The 18,217-nt window shown below is 42.9% G+C and overlaps 1 protein-coding gene across 1 annotated transcript in view; it reads right to left on the reverse strand.

The window, feature by feature from the left end:
- The window catches only part of PRDM6 (PR/SET domain 6), a 79,094-nt gene that overhangs the window by 58,517 nt on the left and 2,360 nt on the right, over window positions 1–18,217 (reverse strand). Inside the window, exon 2 of the mRNA XM_005432987.3 lies at window positions 10,336–10,643. Within this exon, the coding sequence (XP_005433044.2) occupies window positions 10,336–10,643 (308 nt within the window). The remainder of the gene's footprint in view (window positions 1–10,335; window positions 10,644–18,217) is intronic.

The raw sequence follows: 18,217 nt of genomic DNA on the forward strand, positions 1-18,217 counted from the left end.
CTGTTGGAAATTCACCAAAACCTTAAACTGAGGACGCAATAGGTACCATTCTGGACAAAGAGGCAAGCAAGTTAATACTCCTAGAAAACTACATCTTATTCCAAGTGACTTGAATGTGATCCTGGTTTGATCAGAGAAGAGAATGACATCCAGATGAGACAACATAGATACAAAGATTTGAACATTAATATGGCACCCATTTTTTTCCTAAGCCTCTTTACAATTAGTGTGGGGTCTAAGGAAATGTCAACATTCGTCTTCAATTTGGTTATAATTGTGATAAAATTGCATCAGAAACTGAGCTTCCTAAACTCCTTACCTGACTTTTAAATACGCTGAAAGATCTACCCCAAATTAAACTCTACTGTGTTGGTCCATGAACAACAGAAGAAGTTTAGTTGGGTGAAGAGTTTTGGTCCCAACGCAGAAATGAGGCTTCAAATTTCTCAGGAAGCACCTCTCACCAGCAAAATGCCAGAACCAGAGTATGGTACTTAGTGATTTGCAGGTTTGGGACCATGAAGAAGGGAACACTGCTGAAAACACAACTGAGTTCTTAGCTTGGTACACTTTGCCAACTGCCTTAAAGGGTTACAGCAGCTTTAAGTGAAATTTCTAAGTCTGTGTAACTTTTTGTGCATTTCTGCTAAGGCTGGTAAAAAACTAATATGTAACCTCCAGTTTTCTGCACCAAAAAAAAATAATGTTAAAAATCAAACTTTTAAGTCTAACAGTTTTGCTTAAGTATTCTGATGATATTTTTCCATTACTTAAATATAAACATATTTGTTTTGATGAAATGCTTGTGTTTCTTCCTGAACTTTCCAAACATACGTCATCTAGAGGCACCTAACCCACCTGTACATCAGTTTTGCAGCTCTGAAATGGAGAATGACCCTACGTTGCAGATAAGAATCGTATTTTTAAAAAAGTTGGGGTTTTTCTCCCATCAAATATCAAATCCTTCCCAGAATGTTTGCTCTGAAAGGCAGCTTATTTTTCTAGAGGTGGACAAATGTCACTTTGCTACCACAGCTGTCACTGAAATCTTGCTGGTCACAATAAAATGAATTAACAGAAACCCAGGGAAATACCTGTAGCTCAGCAAAATTTCACATCTCCAATTGGAAATGAAGATGTGCTTTATTAGCAACTGATCTTACAAATAAAGAACATATACCCTAGTCCTTCTCATTTTTCTCTTAGTCGTGCATGTCTTTCCTCTCCTTCTTTTACTGGAGCAATGGAAATGGGGACAGAATTCAAGCCAACTTAAAATAGAAATAAATAGAAATAGAAATAGAAATAGAAATAGAAATAGAAATAGAAATAGAAATAGAAATAGATATAGAAATAGAAATAGAAACAGAAATAGAAAGAGACAAATATAAAAAACAGAAGACTTTTTTTTATTTTATTTTTACTTCAACGGTAAGCTTTTTTTGTAAATTGGTGGTCTAAAAATAGCATCAGTCACCAATCCGTACTGCTATAAAAGTTCTTTTGACAGACTGATAAAAATTAATACCCTGCCTTCCACAGTGAATGCTGACATGGCATCAGGCAAAAAGTACATAAAAACCATTTTTCAAAAAATACTGACCTTTACACAACTGAAGGATTAGCCTAGGTAAAAACGGTGAACACTAGATTTGCTTACTTCATTTGCTTTATACTTGACACTGCATTTAATGTAGGATTCTTTCGCCCTGCCCAGTTTAGGACTGTAACAAATACTGACCATTACTCTATTTCCAAATTCAGGGCTTTGTTAAAGGTGAACAACATAAAGAACAGAGCCTTCATATGGCCTGTATTTCAGTAGGAGTTTCTTGTACTCCCGATAAAACCGCTTTTCTCTACTTTGTAGCTCTACAGATGAAAGCAAAAGATGTTTAGAAATGTCCTGGGGTCACCACATTTGCTTGCTTATACACCTGTAGGTCTCTACACAGAAAGTACCGGGTTGAACCACCATTAAATATGAAATCGCTTACGTACATCTTGCTAAATTCACGCAAAAAATAAGCAATGTGGTACAAACAATAAATTTATGAGTTACAGATGCTAATATTTATCTAACTAAATACAATGCACTACTACACAGCCACTGGCAATGCAAGTCTCCCTTTCTTCACAGTAAAATATTATCTTTAGGTCAAATGAATGTATTTATACAAAAGTACCTTTACATTAACTGCATGTTACTGTCATTGTATGGACAAGGGCAGACAATATGCAGGAAGCTCTGGGGGTCTGCAAGAATGGTTGACCTATCCTGGAAAAAAATTATTTAAGAATCATGATTAAAGTGATACCGTGTTATTCAGTCATGCCTGAAGACCTCATTAAATCAAAGTTCCCAGTGACATCAATGGCTATTTTGTCTGAGCAAGGACTGATTAACCACTGCAGGGTATTAGTCCTGGAAGCTCATGATCTGCATGAGGCCTGATACAAATTAGCTTGTTGCCAGCTATGACTGAACCTTGCCTACAGTTTGCAAAAAGATTCTACTGTAATCACCTACATTTAAAGGTTTAGCATTTATAGGGTTTTACCATGCATATTGCTTATTTTCACACAAGTAGAAAGCACTGTGGTTTTGTGGTTGGTGGCTAGCATTTTGTGACTTTATTGTATTTGTTGTAATGTAGGAAAACTTCTAGACCTATTTGCTTTGTGGCATAATGTCTTTATTATGTCTTGCAGAAATAATTGACCCAAATCTAGTTACTATACACTATATCTATTGGTTAATGAGAACTTTAAGATGCAACAAATAAAACACATTATTGACTTTTAAATCTTCAATCAAATAAATATTTACAGCTGCAACTTGCCAAAAATATTTACCTTTCAATAACAGATCACAAAGAGAATATGCACTACAGACTCAAGTGAATGCCTTGGCCGTCAGCAAATGACTTACAAACCGAAGAAAAAACAAGTGTTCCAGCTATCATTACAGTCTATAAATAGCTGATGTGGTTGTCCTTTAAAGATGTGTGATCTTCTACATTAGTATACTATTTCAATGCATAATTAACCTTGAGTTGGAAAATAACCTCGAGTAGAGTGGCTTTTCTTTTAAGGAACAATGAGTATAGATATTAGAGGATGTGCCTGTTGTCAATGATCATTGCTGAAATCTGCCTATACCACACTGGGACAATCAATTTTGTAAATGATTGCAATAATCAAGGAAATTGCCTAATTTATAAATCCTGGCATACAGCATTTTAATGGATTCCTACATTTTAATGCTGATGCTTTCAAAGCCAAATGAATTGTTGTCCAAGCTGTCACTACACAAAATGATAAAAACATTGTCTTGTGGGTAACTACATCTCATGGATATTCAGACCATCAGGTACATAATCACTCATTAGTGAATTCCATGATAGTTTCCAGTTACAAGCCAATAGCAAAAAGCCACACTTTCCATATGAAAAAGCTTTCTCTGGAACCAACAAACAGTTGAGTATTACCAAACTAATACATTAAAAGATTTCCCAGATTTCTTTGTCCAGGTAAGATAGCACACACTTTTACATTTCTTCTTCTTCTTCGTTTGGGTTTTTTTTTTTCATGCATAAAAAAGGATAATCTTATTTCTATAACTAAGAGGCATGTCCAACAACATTTGAACCATGAATCACATCAGTGCAGGTACTATTTGTATGGAAGGAGAACAAATGCGGCGCTTGGTGCCATGGCTGCTGCTGTTAGGTAATTCTACCTAACCCATTCTCCAACTTGCTCTCCACACTTAAGCCAGTTCTGCAGGCATAGTTATACATGGATTGCTATTCTCAGTTAAACCTTAAGCAATTGATTTCAGCCAATAGTGGGCTGCCAGTACTTTACTTACTGCTCAATCTCACTAACCTGACATTTATGGTGTACTGATTGGCCTCTGTCAGTGGTGGTGGTTGTAAATTCACTTTGAAAAGCTTTGTGTTAACAGCCTTCAACCAGGCTCTGAGACGAGTATGAGCAGGCAAGCTGACAATTGCTCGACCTCCTGCCCTTATTACAGTGAGTAAATCAGGCTTTGAGCCATTAGGCTGGAGCCCGAGGCCTACACAAAAAGGATTGACATGACTAAAGGTCAACCTCTGTCACACATGTGTAACAATTTGGATAATGGAATTCTGTAACTTATCTGAAAAAGGTGCCAAATGCGTGGAAGGGAAGTGTACCCTGAGCTGAATTTCCCAGCTTTTATGTTAAGTGGTTACTTGAAAGTCTGCATTTTGAAGTCCATGCATGTTTGATGCTGTGAAACCTGGGGGACCAAAATGCATAAACCAGTGACTGAGACGGTTCTGCAAAATATTGAACATCCCCACCATCCTGAAAAGCATACTCTGCAGTTTCGGCTTATCAAATCTATAACCAATATATTACTGGCATCAGGTACGTAACACATTTTGGATATCCACATACCTCATTAAAATACTGCCTTTATTCACCCATTTTGAATCAAAAGTCAATAGAAATAATTCACTTTTAATGGTATCATAAAGAGTAATTTCAGGCCTTACAAACCAGATTTCATCTACAATGGAAATTGCTTTTATTAACAACGAAAAAAGGTCAAGTGTTTCCGTAAGATTAGTGATTGGATCACTTTTGAGCCATATGGAAAGGCAGTGGTCAAATAAGGACAGAAATGAGATTTTATATTTATTTGTGTTCCATCTCAGTATTTTTATGTATTACATGATAAAATTTCCAAGGTGCGATTATGTGCCATGGAAAAGCAGACAGTCCCTGCATGATCTGGCAATTTAGAAAATGTTTTCTTTCTGAGAATAGTGTGTTTCTGGACGCATGCATGTTCTGTGCAGTCCACGGCGTTTTTGCTTTCAGCTACGCTGTTGAGATTCTGGGGCTGTATCCAAGTCCCCACCAAAGTTTATTCAAAACTTCACTTTGTTAAATAGGAAGAGAATCAGTCCTCATGCCAAATTAGATTTATTTTGTTGCACGTGTGCTTAGACTTATTTATCTTCTCCGGCATACAATAGATAACTTGTGTACATGGAATAAACATAGAGAAGACATGGAGAAGACATCGAGATACGGCATGAAAAAGCCTTACAAAACTCACAAGTTTTCTACAAGAAATATGAAGGTTTAGTTTAGCTTTAAGAACAAGAATCACCAAACACAAAGTAGCTTTTATATTTCAGATCAGACTAATTTTATATTGATGCTAAGTAAGGAATCTCTAACTTACAAAAGTTATCTGGAAAAATGTGATACTAACTGATGTAGAAATACTAATGTAACAAGCTGCTTTATAACGGCTTAGCGCAATTTTCTGCTAAGGTACATAAATTAAAGAAGCTGTGGTGCTGAATATGCTCTTACTGAACTTTCAGCTTAGCAAGCTCCTAAACACAACATTAGGGATATTTCCAGTAGGCAGTACATGAACTTAAAATCCATGTAAAAGTATAAATTATTGGGCTTTTTTAATAGAAAATAAATGCTAGCATGGTACACCACACAAAATCCTCAGAAAAGGCAAAACAAAACAACAACAGAATGACACCAGCTGTTATGCTGCATAATTTAAGATATAGTACTAATATAACTAAGGGATTTTTTTCAACACAAAATTATTTGAATTTCATGAACATGACATATTTGAAACTGGGCTGACAAGCAGTCTAGAATACTAGATGATGGATTGCTGAGAAACATAATTTTCACTTTAATAGAACTACAGCATGCACATAATTCTATCCCCCAGTGCTTTGCTGTAACTACAAAACTACAGCCTTGAGAATCTGAATACAAATCTATCACCATAACTGCAATGAGTGGTTCATTTGAAAGGTAAGGATTCTCTCTGCATATTAATTTATACAGAAATGTATACAGTATTGCTGCATGGACTCTGGCCAGCGTGTGCCCCAGGAAAATGCCTGTCCTTGGCCCAGATGAAGTCAAAGGCAACGTTTTCTTTGACTTCAGATGAGGCACAAAAAGGCCAAGTCCCCAACTGGTATTTTCTTAATGTAATATGCACACTTTCTAGTATAGCAGTTAATCCTGTCCATTTAAGGGAAAATCAGGAATACAGGTTTACTATTTTGTAATTACTAATGAATGTCCTGCTATATGCATAGTTTGCTCATCCCTGTAAAAAGACTAACATATGAAAAAACATTTCTTCTAGAAAAGCAACACTTAATTTAAGTCAAGTTAAAATAAAATGAAACAATATATTTGACATGCTTGGGCTGTTCCAAGAAAAAAAAAAACTGTTTGACCTCTGAGTAAAAAAAAAAATCAAGAAAGACAGCAAACTCTTTATCAGGCAAATGAAGAAAAGGAAACTGTAAGTTTCTATCCTTTGATACATCTGTCAGTAGAAGTTTTTTCATCTAAACTGCATTTGCAGGGAAAATGACTGTTTACGATTTAGCTGTTTCCAGAATTCACAGTTTAAAGTTTGGAGCCTGAAAAACTTGGACTACTAAACCGTATAAACCTTTTAAACTTCTGTATTTTATTCTAATAGAATTTAAGTGTATATCGTATACATTCCTTAAGTCTACTGTTATTAAATTCTGATGTTAAACAGAAAGGGGAAACCATGCGCAACTAGATTAATTTATCTCCAGGGAGTAAGGATACATTAATAATTGAGATAATGCTTTCATATATGTTGGAATCAAGTGTGCCTTTTCACTTCTTTATTACAAAACACATTAGGGGAAAATTATCTCATTCTCATCAGTAAGACCTAATTGCTGAGAAAGTCTCTGTTTTCCTTACAATAACAAAAGGATTGTTCTCATTACTTCAAAAAAAAAAAAAGGAAAAAAAAAAAAGGTCAGAAATAAAATACTATCAAGCAGTGCTGGAATAAATGCCTGTATTACCAAAGAGAGTGTTTACTTAATACACCCAGTCCTGTTTTTGTTTTAAACAAATCAGAGTTTATTGTATTTTTATAAAATACAAGCAAACCCTGGACTGGATAGAAGTGGGCCAAAGGGGAAAAAAAAGAACTACAACTAAAAATGACTAATATTTCTGGCTTTCTGAAGGGCTGTTCTTTCTGTAAGTTATAAAAAATTATCTTGGCTGATTGCGAGCAAACTCTATAATTTCCCATGAACACCCATAGGTGTCAAGGCCTGTTGTGAGGTAATGGAATGGTATGCAATTTACTCTGAATCACTGTACATTATGCTGTATGAATTACATACAAAGCAAACATTGAGAGCATGGTGGGAACACTTGTGCAGACAGACTGAAGCATATTTCCATAACATTGAACTATACATCAAATGCAGTGCTTCTGATGTTTCCCACAACAAAGAGAATTTAAAAAGCCACCAAATCAGTAACTGTGCTTAAAAGTCTTTGCAATAGTCCTTCCATTTCTCTGGTGCACACTGAATCAAAGAACTGTAAATGAAAATAAATATCCATCAGCTTTGCAGGGCTGAGAGAAAAAACATCAGAATGCTATTTATGGTACTAAGAAAGACAAGTTCTCCCTGTAAAGTCCACCAAGACCTAATGCCGAATAACGGATCTGTGGACTTGCTTGTATTTGCAGCTATCTTTAAAAGAGCAGTGGAAGATAATTGCCTAAAGCTACAACTTTTTGAGAGGATAATGATGAGACACTCTAGATTTACAGTGAAACCACACTCCTATACCATACAGACTAAAAGAACACAGACTATTCAGATACATATTTCCAATTGCTTTGATTTATTTTCATAGACCAGCTTTATAAAATCACATACACTTTCTGACTACTTTCTTTGCTATACTTTTTCTTCATTGAACATTAGTTCTCTAATAGATAAAACATACCAAATGGAAAGTAAAAACAAATAAGGAATAGCCAAAACTTTTAGCTAGAGCTTAGAGTATGTGATTCTTTGCTAACAGTTTTTGCTGCTAACAGAAATAATCTGAGACCATGAGCTGCCCACAGCACCTCCCCTCAAAAAACCCTAAATTTAATTATTTTAAAGATAATTCCCTTAAAATATACACACTCATTTTGCTAGCCAATAGGAAAATGTGTGTTAAAAACCAAAGAGCAAACTGACACAAAAATTCAGCTGACACCCATCAATGGTCTGAATCTGGCATATACATCAGTACTATTTCTCATTTTTATTTAAAATCGTTTTCTTCTTTGCTTTTGGCTTTACCCTCAACAACTTTCCTTCTTTCATTGCTTTAAAAGAATGTTTAAGTTCACCTGAAATTAGACTAAAAAATTCTTGCCTATTTTAAAGAATTATTCTCTATATTAAGAAATTAACTTGTATAAAAGTGATTCATAATAAAAAAATCAATAATGTAAGTATTTAAGGGTAATGTAAAATTCTCTAACTCCATTTATTTTAGCTAAATTTCAGTGGTTTATGTAACTTGATGATCTGGCAAGCTTATTTTATAACTATATATTCTGTTAATTAGTACAGTCTAAACCACAAAACCCCTCTTAACAATGAAAATACAGCCTCCAGCATCATTATAGAGTGTTCCATAAAGAAATATTTGATTAATAACATATCCCAAAATGCTCTTATTATAATCACCGGGCTTTGGTAGGAACAGATTTAAGTCAGATTTGTTAGTATCGGCTATACAAGAGAAATTCCATCTCTGCTGAAGGCAGCAACAGAACTCCCAATGACTGCAAGTCATCCAGTTTTACTGAGTACATTTAGGTGTGTTCTGAGACTGATCTTTTACCCTTTAATGTGAAAATCTCCCTCTTGCCACAACAGCTCTTCTGGGTAAATACTTTGAGGCAAAGATCCTGATGTGTTAATTACTTTTTGTTTCCATATAGAAAATGAATATAAGCACCTACTCATAGAAAGAAGCCACACTTATTAGATAGTATGCAAAGATAGAACATAAGGATTACAAGAGTTAATCAGCAGTCCCGAAGAGCTGACAACACTCACAGGTTTTCTGTGAACAAGTGCTATGCATAAGCTGGCTCCACAACACCAAGCCAGGTATCTTTTAAAAATCCATTCACTTTTACTGTATGCCCACAGAAGACAGCAAAAACAGTCTTTGCATCTTCACGGACTCCTTGTCAGGTTTCTAACCAGCAAGCATATCCCTTTATATTCTGAAGGTTTGGATTTGGTCTAGATGATTAAATACCACCTGCAGATTTACGGGCACATTTGTTCTGAGACTCCGTAGCAGTTAGTCTTGAGGTGAGCAGAAGCTGCAACTACAAAGGACTAAGCAGAACTAAGAAATTACACCTTCCAGCACAAAGCAGAGGAGAAATGAATAGCAAAAGCCTAGGCAGACTGCAGGCTGTTTCTGTAAATAAGTACTGACACACAGAGGAATTATAATGTTCCCTATTAATTATTAGCTCTCTGTGTAACATAAGCATATGCTGTCTTTTCTCTCTACATTAACTTGCTGCAAGATGCTGCCGTTAGCATCTGCCTACAAACTACACCTAAGCACAAAAGTCCAGTGCTTCATTGGATAAAATTTACAGAATCATCAACAGTAACAGCCATGGATGTCCCTATACAGCTAAAGGAATACAATAGCGGGTTCATGGTCTGTTCTGCCAAACAACAGTGTTCATTGCAAAATAAACCAAACTATCACAGCCTGAATGTTTTCATATCAGTTACCACTCTTACCCTCTCTAAGACGGTGACATATACAAAATAAGAACACCTTCAAGGGCTGAATGTGGCTTTCACAGAAAAGCACTGAAAGCATCATTAGGGGAATGCACGGTCGATGCAGGACCAGCGCTGAACTGAATTGTGAATAAGCACTGACACCTTCACTGTGCAAGTAGCAGGGCTGTGGAACAGGCTCCTGCACTTGTTTCAGCAGCTTTCTTGGACTGTAGGCGGCAGAGATGGTGCGATATGCCATCTTAACCCACATGTGCTACTCAGCCTAAGGTGATACGGCCGGTACTGTGACCTGAGAGCTCCATCAGCTCTTGTTACTCAGGTCAAAATGTAAGGAGCACCTGGTGTTGCAGCCTTCAGACCTCTCTGGTCATGTCTCTTTCTACGCTACATTACAGCACCTGCAACAATCAGCTCTTCCTATGCAAACTAGTTGGAGCTCTGGAGTCACCACTGGTTTCCTGGCCACATCGGGTGCAGCAAGGCTTTTGCTTGCACTGGCTACATTGTCAAATCTGCATGGTCAGCTTACTTGAATTGTGTTGGTTTTTTTGACAGCTAGTGAGTGGTACCAGTACTACATACAACTACACTCATTATCTACTTCAAAACAATCAAATTTGACAAGGAAGGAAAGATGCTAACTTACTTCCCAGAGATGCTGTGTGTTCCTGATGGCTCCTGCTTGGACCTTCTCTGGCAAGAGCAGGATTCCCTGGAAGGGCCCAATCCAGGTGCCCTGCTGGATCCGCTGCGCCGCACAAATGCCGTAGGCCAGGCCAGGCACCGTGCTGGTGCACAGGCACACTTCCCGGGGCAGGTCCCGGAGCCACTCCGGGATGTCGGGTGGAGGGGCGGCTGCAGCAGCACTGCTGGTGCCCACCAGCCGGCGCAGGGAGTGGAGGGGCCCGTGCATGGGGCACTCGCCGTTGCGGTTATCAGCACACATGTCGCATCCTGCGGGGCCAAGAGGAAAGAACGCTATCAATCTGGTGCTGCTGGCCACCACCCTGATCACAGCCATGGGCAAGGTCATGCACATCCCTCTATCTTTCCCATCATTTCATGGCAGCTCAGTACTTACATTCACTGTGTCCTTTTGCACGCTACTCCAGACGGTTTTCCTAATCTCACCAAAGCCCTTACAAAGGCTGAGCAGAAACCCTGCATTTCGCAAGCCTGGTGTGTTCACAGACCTGCCAAGACTCATTTGCTCTAACATGGATATTTAAGATTCTTTTTTTTGGCTAAATAACCCATTTAGACCATTCCAGCATGTTTTGGTGAGACATTTCAAAACACAGTCACAAGGCTTTAGAAGTCCCCCTCATTTACCTTACCACAGCTCAGTCCAAGAGTTTAATTGGAACAGGACTTAATTTCACCCTTGTTTCAATTGAACATCCGCTCTAGTTTTTATATTAACATGTGTGCGCATGCCTGTCTGTTTAGAAAACAAAATAAATAAAACAGAGCATAATGAATGATAAATTGGAGCATGCATGGACATTTACTTCCTTATAGCCAAATCTAATCTTTATATTAAAATTATGTAGCAAATATTACTGATTCCCAGCACGTGTCTGAAAATTTTTACTGAATGGGAATGCATATTCTTTGCCTGGTACATGTAGATGAGGCTGAGAGCAAAACCAGCATGTCTGGTTTTGTCAGCAGCTCCCATGAAAAAGGCCAGTTTGTGAAAATGTTGATTTCCCTAACTGCTTTTAATAACAGATGATGTTTCTCCATTTTGGGAAGATTCTACTGTGATTTTTCTTTTTTGAGCAAAGAAAATTTTGGTTAAATGTTTCCACTGCACGCTATTGCACATGCCATCAATGCTCAACTTCCAGGAAAATGTTTCATGCTCAGGAAATCCATTTCTCTGGAGGTATGCTGAGTTAGTGTAACAATAAATCTATAGAAATAGGTTACCATCTTCTGCACATTTCACTTTTGTAGCAGAGTAAAGGTTTTCATAAATATTTATTCCAGAAATACAAAGGAAAAACAATAACTATGCCATAGTACTCATGCAGCAAGCCCTAGATCTTCCCCTAATAATTTTATACAACCTGCACCCATTCTTATAAAAATAAAGCACAGTATTCACTATAGAAGCTGGACTGCTCCTTGGTCTAAGCCAAATTTAGACTTGCTAGATTGCCTGTAACCAGTTTCAATTCTCAGGGGGACTGACTCAGCTGTTCTTCTTTCTGAGGTGGATATACTATGTATTATGTAGGCCTCTTTCCTGCAGGGTCTTCAAAGGAAAACCTTCCTCTCTATTCAGTAAAAGCTGCTAAAGGATAATAAAAGCTGCATTTTCAAAATATGGCCTCTATTCTCATTCCCCAGTTTTAGACACACTTTCTAAGCACTGTTTCCTGCCATCCTGTTTTGAAGTGTACCATACAAAAATTATGCATTCAGCAGTATGAAAATATTTGACAGTTACATGTGGAAGCTAATTTCCCTTGAAATTGTTACACCTTCAAGTCTTTCAGGAAATACACGTGTCCCAACTTGCTGCTCAGCTGTTCATGTTCTTTACCCGTAACATCGATTACAGATCTTAGCAAAAAGCAAGAAAGGAAGCTTGGAGTTGCACATTACGCTGATGGGTGCCCCTGCAGAAGGCAGCCTGGGTATGAAACTCACCCCATACCATCCCTAACATGTCACACAGCGTAAGGGCTGGCAGGTAGGAGGGAAGAAGAGCCCTTGCCGGCACCACAGCACACCAGAACAGCTGCAAGACAAAGACCCCTAGTGGGTACCGTGCTTATGGGGGGGGGGGGGGGGGTGGGGGTGGTGGGCGGCGCGCGGAGAAGCCTTCTGGCTGGAGGGTTAAAGCCTTTCCCTAACAATACAATCCCTGTCGCAAAATGACTCTTTCGTTGGGTTAAGCCACAACTGCAGAGGGGTTTTGCTCGCTCAGCCACGTCAATTAGAGGTGGCTGGAAGATGAGATTTGCAAGACCCCAGGGAAAAGCTTTCTGGCTAGTCCTGAGAAAAGATTATTATGCAGCAGATATTCCTACAGTCATTCCCAGGCATGATGAATAAAAGGCAGCAAGTACATGCCAGGGTTTGGGGTTTTTTTGTTGTTTTTATTTCCACAGCTAGTTTGGAAAGTGAGGCATCACCACATCTTTTCTTTCCTCTTCAAAACCAGTCATCAAGAAACCCTGTGTTTTTGGCATATCCAAAGATCTCGGGGCTGTACTGGAGTCTGGCATTGGAGATCATACAGGAAAGGGATCTCAAATAGGAAAAAAGAAAAAAATCAAGCCCAAACAGGTTGGCATGTGTGTACACTTTAAACCAATCTGGCACCTTACCATGCAAGTTAGAAAGAAAACATCTGACAGGAAAACTGAGGGCTTAAAGAGAGGATGTCTAACCATGATGTCAATTAGCACTCAGGGCAGGCCCTCGAATCTGACCTGTTTGCACTGTTTGGCCATGTTCTAGATGCATAACTCTCCTCACAACTACCTGATTATTAACAGCTTTCTTGGAGACACGGTGTCTCTGTAGCAACTTACATTAAACATGCTAAGGCATCTTCCTGACTCCACTCAGGCGATTTCAGTGTCAATTTCCTGCATCCTGCCACCAGATATGCATAATGTTTTATGCACACAACTTTCAGTACCCACCCTAGAACAAGGATTTCTTTGCTTCGTCCTGACAATATGTGTGCATAACTGTGGATAAAACATTTTATTTCTACCTTTTCAAGGAAAAGAAATAAAAGAAATTTACAAGGAATATAAACGCACCCTGTGTCACTGTCATTTACCCTTACAGAAAGTCACACGTGGTGATATTTATTTTCCACTATCCAAAAGTACTGGTAATGTCTTAATGCTTGGCAGCAGCAGTATCTGATCTCCTGCTGTGTTCCTTTCCCTTTGTCCTGCCAAAGCTGAAAATTTGGAAAATGGGACATCTTCTGAAACTGTTTTGGCTTATGGCTTGTTGATGAGAGGGAAGAAGTCTATCTTTAATACTAAGCAGTACTGAAATTCTTCTTAGTTCTATGCTTTATACATCTATCTTTAGTTTTTATGCAATGGTATGAACAAATTCTTTAAATTCCTCATAAATGTTATAAGGAGTGGAAGCCCTACTAGGTGTAGTTTACCATGCCTTGAGTAAAATGTTACTATGCATCTTTTCTTCTTCTGTGACTAACTTTTGTGTAACGATACATGGAAGGCTTTGACCCAAGTACACTTTCAATAATGTTACACATTTAAAGATTGTCACTGTAAGCAGGGTATTCCTCTGCCTTGGAGGAAAAGGGAAGGAAGTCCTTAATATTAGATAGGGGGAGAAGGGAGTATTTCAAGACTTGCATGCTACTGTGCCTCACAAGAAAGGATCAACAGCATCATCTTCACGGATACTGCAAAGCAGAATGTGATACAGCGCACCAACTTGCTTAATAACAGATGGAAAAGACAGGGCTTGCTTTGAGAGGGAGACTGCTGTGGTCCACTGGTATCACTAGAGTCTCAAAATTGGATGGCAACCATTAAGACCCACATGAGTGTGGGAAGTTCATGTAAAAGGGACATAGTGGGACAAGGGTGAGCTAGCCAGAGCACTGCCACACAAGGCAACAAGAAGAGATGTACTGTGCCCTTCCTCCTGTTTCAGCCTCAGAGAACAGTGGTGTGAGTACAAGCCTCCTCCAAGGACCACTGAAATGAATACTTCCACTGGCTGTTAACAGCACCAGTCCAGCCCCAAATCAAGACAAGAAGAACCAAGAAATGTGAGAAAATTGAGGGATTTGCTGCAAATGGAAAAAGCAAGGAGTACTGCAGCCAGAGCACAGTGTCTCCTGATGAAATTAGAAGATGTAGAAGGTAAGGTCAGTGGCAATGCTCCATCGCAGGCCCAGATGCAGCCAGGCTCCTTGGAACGAGGTCAGTTTCTCGCTTTATACCTTCATGCTCTATAGATGGGAGGATTAAGGCAAGGAAGAAGCAAGAAAAAAAAATTAAAGGCTCTCCTAGTGGAACTGTTTGGTGTGGTTCTTTTGGGAGGAGTGCAATATGTTATCATTTATTTGCCTCCATAAAAATGAACACAGTGTGATGCCAGTACTGTAGTTCCATGTGAATACACTTAAAAGAACTAAACCTAAGCAAGAGGGAAAGGACGTATCATTGCTCCCAAATTATAATTCTAAACACTCTCCAACCTAAATAGCACTACTACTGCATATTTTAAAGGAAATCTGAGAGGACAAAGCTTTTGTCAGTGAAAGGTAGGGTCCAACATCGTGTTTTAACCAGCAAACCAGCTGTAACAATAAATGAAAGAAGTACATTTTTGTCTCAGCAATAATGTGCTTCAAAGGTGCAGTTATACTGGATACCTGCAGTTTGCTGGTATTAAAGAAGGGTGGCCTCTGACCCCCGGCTTCATAATTCACCCCGAGCACGCAGGTATCCGGTGTAAGTGGCCATCATTTCACACGGAATTACTCACTTGCCAGCATAAATCACTGCAGCTGGTCCCTCGTCCTGGGCCTGGGTGCGCAGCTAAGAGGGAGGGTGGGCCGAGCCAGGCAGAACCCTTTCCTCTCCTGAGGGCTGGAGCTTTCTCAGGGATCACGGGTTCTTCGTGCCTCAGTTTCCCCACCGACGAGCTGGCGTCAGCTTCCTTTTTGAGAAAGTGAATGGCGGCTCCTCGCGGGCTGCCTGGCTTGGGGCAGGCTGTCGGGGGGACGGGACGCGGGTGCACTTTCCCCCTCGGGTTCCTTTTATTTATTCGTTTATTTGTTCTAAACGCTGGCTGCGGAGAGCGGGGCCGAGCCTAGCCCGCTGCCCCGGGGGCCGGGGCGCGGCATGGGGGTGCGGAGCGACACACGGACGGCACCGAGTCCCGGCCCCCGCCCGGCCCTGCCCGACCCTTCCCGGACGCTGTCCGTCCCCCCCCCACACACACACACACCGGGCTTCCAGCGCCGGGCGGAGCGGGGTCATGGGGAGCAGGGCAGGGGGAGCGGGGCTCCGCCGCGCCCCGCGGTGCTCCCGCAGTGCCGCAAGCGCCGCCGCCGGGTGCCCGGTCCCCGCGGTGCTCCCCGCAGCGGGCGGCGGGCGGAGCCCGGCGGGGCAACCGGCGGGGGGCGGCCGTCCCGCCAGCGGTCTGCGTTTGCGAGCGGGTGGAGGGAGGTGGGCTTGATTTTCCCTGCCTTCGATTGAAAGTATGAATGAATTAAATTTCCGTGTCAGGTATGAGAAGGGTAGAATATTGTGTGTAGATAAACCTTGCCACCCCCTGCCCCTGAGAGACCCCCATATACAATGTAGAGATGATGAATAGGCTCTGGGAGAGGAGATCGAAGTTCAGTCCGCACCGGCTCCACTCTCCCCTACAAAACTATAGGGCAATTAATTGTGGCTTGTCCCCTCATCCTTCATCTCCTGGTGGCACATATCGATGGAGATTACTGCTGATGGACCATTTTATCACCCTAAATAAACAGTCACCACCTTCTCTAACCTCAATCTAATGTATGGCTATCTGCTATGTTTAAGGATGCTGGGTAACTAATGATGTAAAATAGCTAAATCATACAGGTTACCAGCAGTCTGGAGAGAAAAAAAAAAAGATCCAAGTATCGCACACACCGATCCACTTCACGGCACGTTATATATACACTGTCTCCCCGTAAACTGAATGGGAAGAGGAGTGCAAACTGCCTGCTTCCGTGACACTTTAGTTTTACACAGCACATTTATTACAGTGGCAGGTTGGCGCTTTCTAGTGAAGGTAGAGGAGTCGCAGGCTTCTCATTGCGACAGCCTCCCCCAGCAGCGAGGGACGAGCCTGCACGGAGCCCGCCGACCCCGCACCCCCAGGCTCGCCCTAGACCTCCTCCTGCCGCGCCAGCGCCCCTCCCCCAGCGCCCAGCCGTGCCCTCACCCTCCCCGAGGCAGAGCCGCGAAGAAAACGGTCCCCAGCCGCCTGCCACATTATCAGGGCTTTAACGTAATACCCTTCACTTCCCCGGGAGCAAGGACTGCAGGGCCTTAATTAGTGTTTTGTTTCTTGGTTAGTCGGGTTTTGCTCGGGTCGCCCCCCGCCCCCCTAACTAAACCCCTTGCAATTTACAACGATCACACACAGATGCTTCACCCACAGCTCCGCGGCGGGCCCGGCCCCCCCGCCCTCGCCCAGGGCCGTGCCACACTCATTGATATTTGGTGATCAGGGCGTGTGTCTATGAGGAAACCGCCGCCCATCCATCTTCCCACGGCGGCCGCCCGGCGCCGGGCCGGGGCTGAGGAGCCGGGGCTGGCGGGCAGCGGGCGGGCGGCAGCGCCGCCGCCCCTCGGGCCGCCCCGGTGCGGGGGCAACGCCGCCGCCTCTCGGGCCGCCCCCGCCCGCCCGCTGCCCCTTGCCCGCTGCCCCCTGCCCCGCTGCACCGTTGTCCCCTGCCCCGCTGCCCCCTGCCCTGCTGCCCCGCTGTCCCCTGCCCCGCGGCGCGGGGGCGGCCGCCGTGGAGAGGCCGCAGGCGGCGGCCAAGCTCGCAGGCGCCTCTCCCGAGCGGCTGAGCCCGGCGGGTGGGTCCCGCCGCGGCGGCCGCGGCGGCGGGGCTGGCGCGCCTTGCCCCGGAGAAGAAGGGGATGCTCGGGGGCGGGGGGAGTTCGGGAAAGAAGGGGAAAGGGGCACTCGCCTGGCCGGCGAAGGAGGCACATGTAGGATTAAACCTGGCGGGGCGGCCGTGGGGCCTGCTAGCTGCACATCCGCAGGCTGCAGCGGGGCAGGGCCGAGGCGGAGGGTATCGGTCCCTGCCGCTGGGTGCCTGCGCCGAGCTGGGGAGCCCCCAGCCCTCAGGGCGCCCGTTTGTCAGCCGCGGGGCTCCGGTGGGGCTGTCCGGAGCCGGACAGCGCGGCGAGCAAGTCTTAACTCCAGCTAAAGTCGATCGCTTCTCAGCTCACCCACAAGCCCCGACCTCCTTTCCCTCAAACGGGCACCTCGGGTGCCGCACGGGGAGCGAGGGACGGAGTCCAAGCGACCGAGAAGCCCGCCTGCTTAGGGACCCCTTGCATGACCCCCGCGGCACTGGGGAGCCGCGGGGGGGCCGGGCCGGTGCCCCGCAGCTGCTTCGCGGCGCCTCCGGTCGTGCGGGTGAACGGCGTGCGTGGCACGGCACGGACTGCAGTTCCCGTACTCGCCCCTCACCGCTCTCTCTTCTCCCCCTATCCCCCCCGTTATTTTTAAGAACCAGTTGCCCAAAGCAAGCGCACCTGGTCCCAGAGAACGTCGAAACACTCGGGTCAGAAGTTTTGCTCAGAGACAACTAATAACCGCTGGAGCGAAAGTCGCCCTTTAAGTAAGTTCAATGACAAGACTTTTTACAACCCGCTGCAGAAAAAACAGGGAGAGGCCGTGCTGGCAGCACCCTGCCCCGTCCTTCAGACGGCGAGCGCTGCCCCGTCCCGGCCGGACGCGACTCACAAGGGTCCTTTCTGGAATCGACCCGTTTGCTGTCTCGA

This window comes from Falco cherrug, chromosome Z (genome assembly GCF_023634085.1).
Source record: "Falco cherrug isolate bFalChe1 chromosome Z, bFalChe1.pri, whole genome shotgun sequence".
In the NCBI taxonomy this organism is placed as follows: Eukaryota; Metazoa; Chordata; class Aves; order Falconiformes; family Falconidae; genus Falco; species Falco cherrug.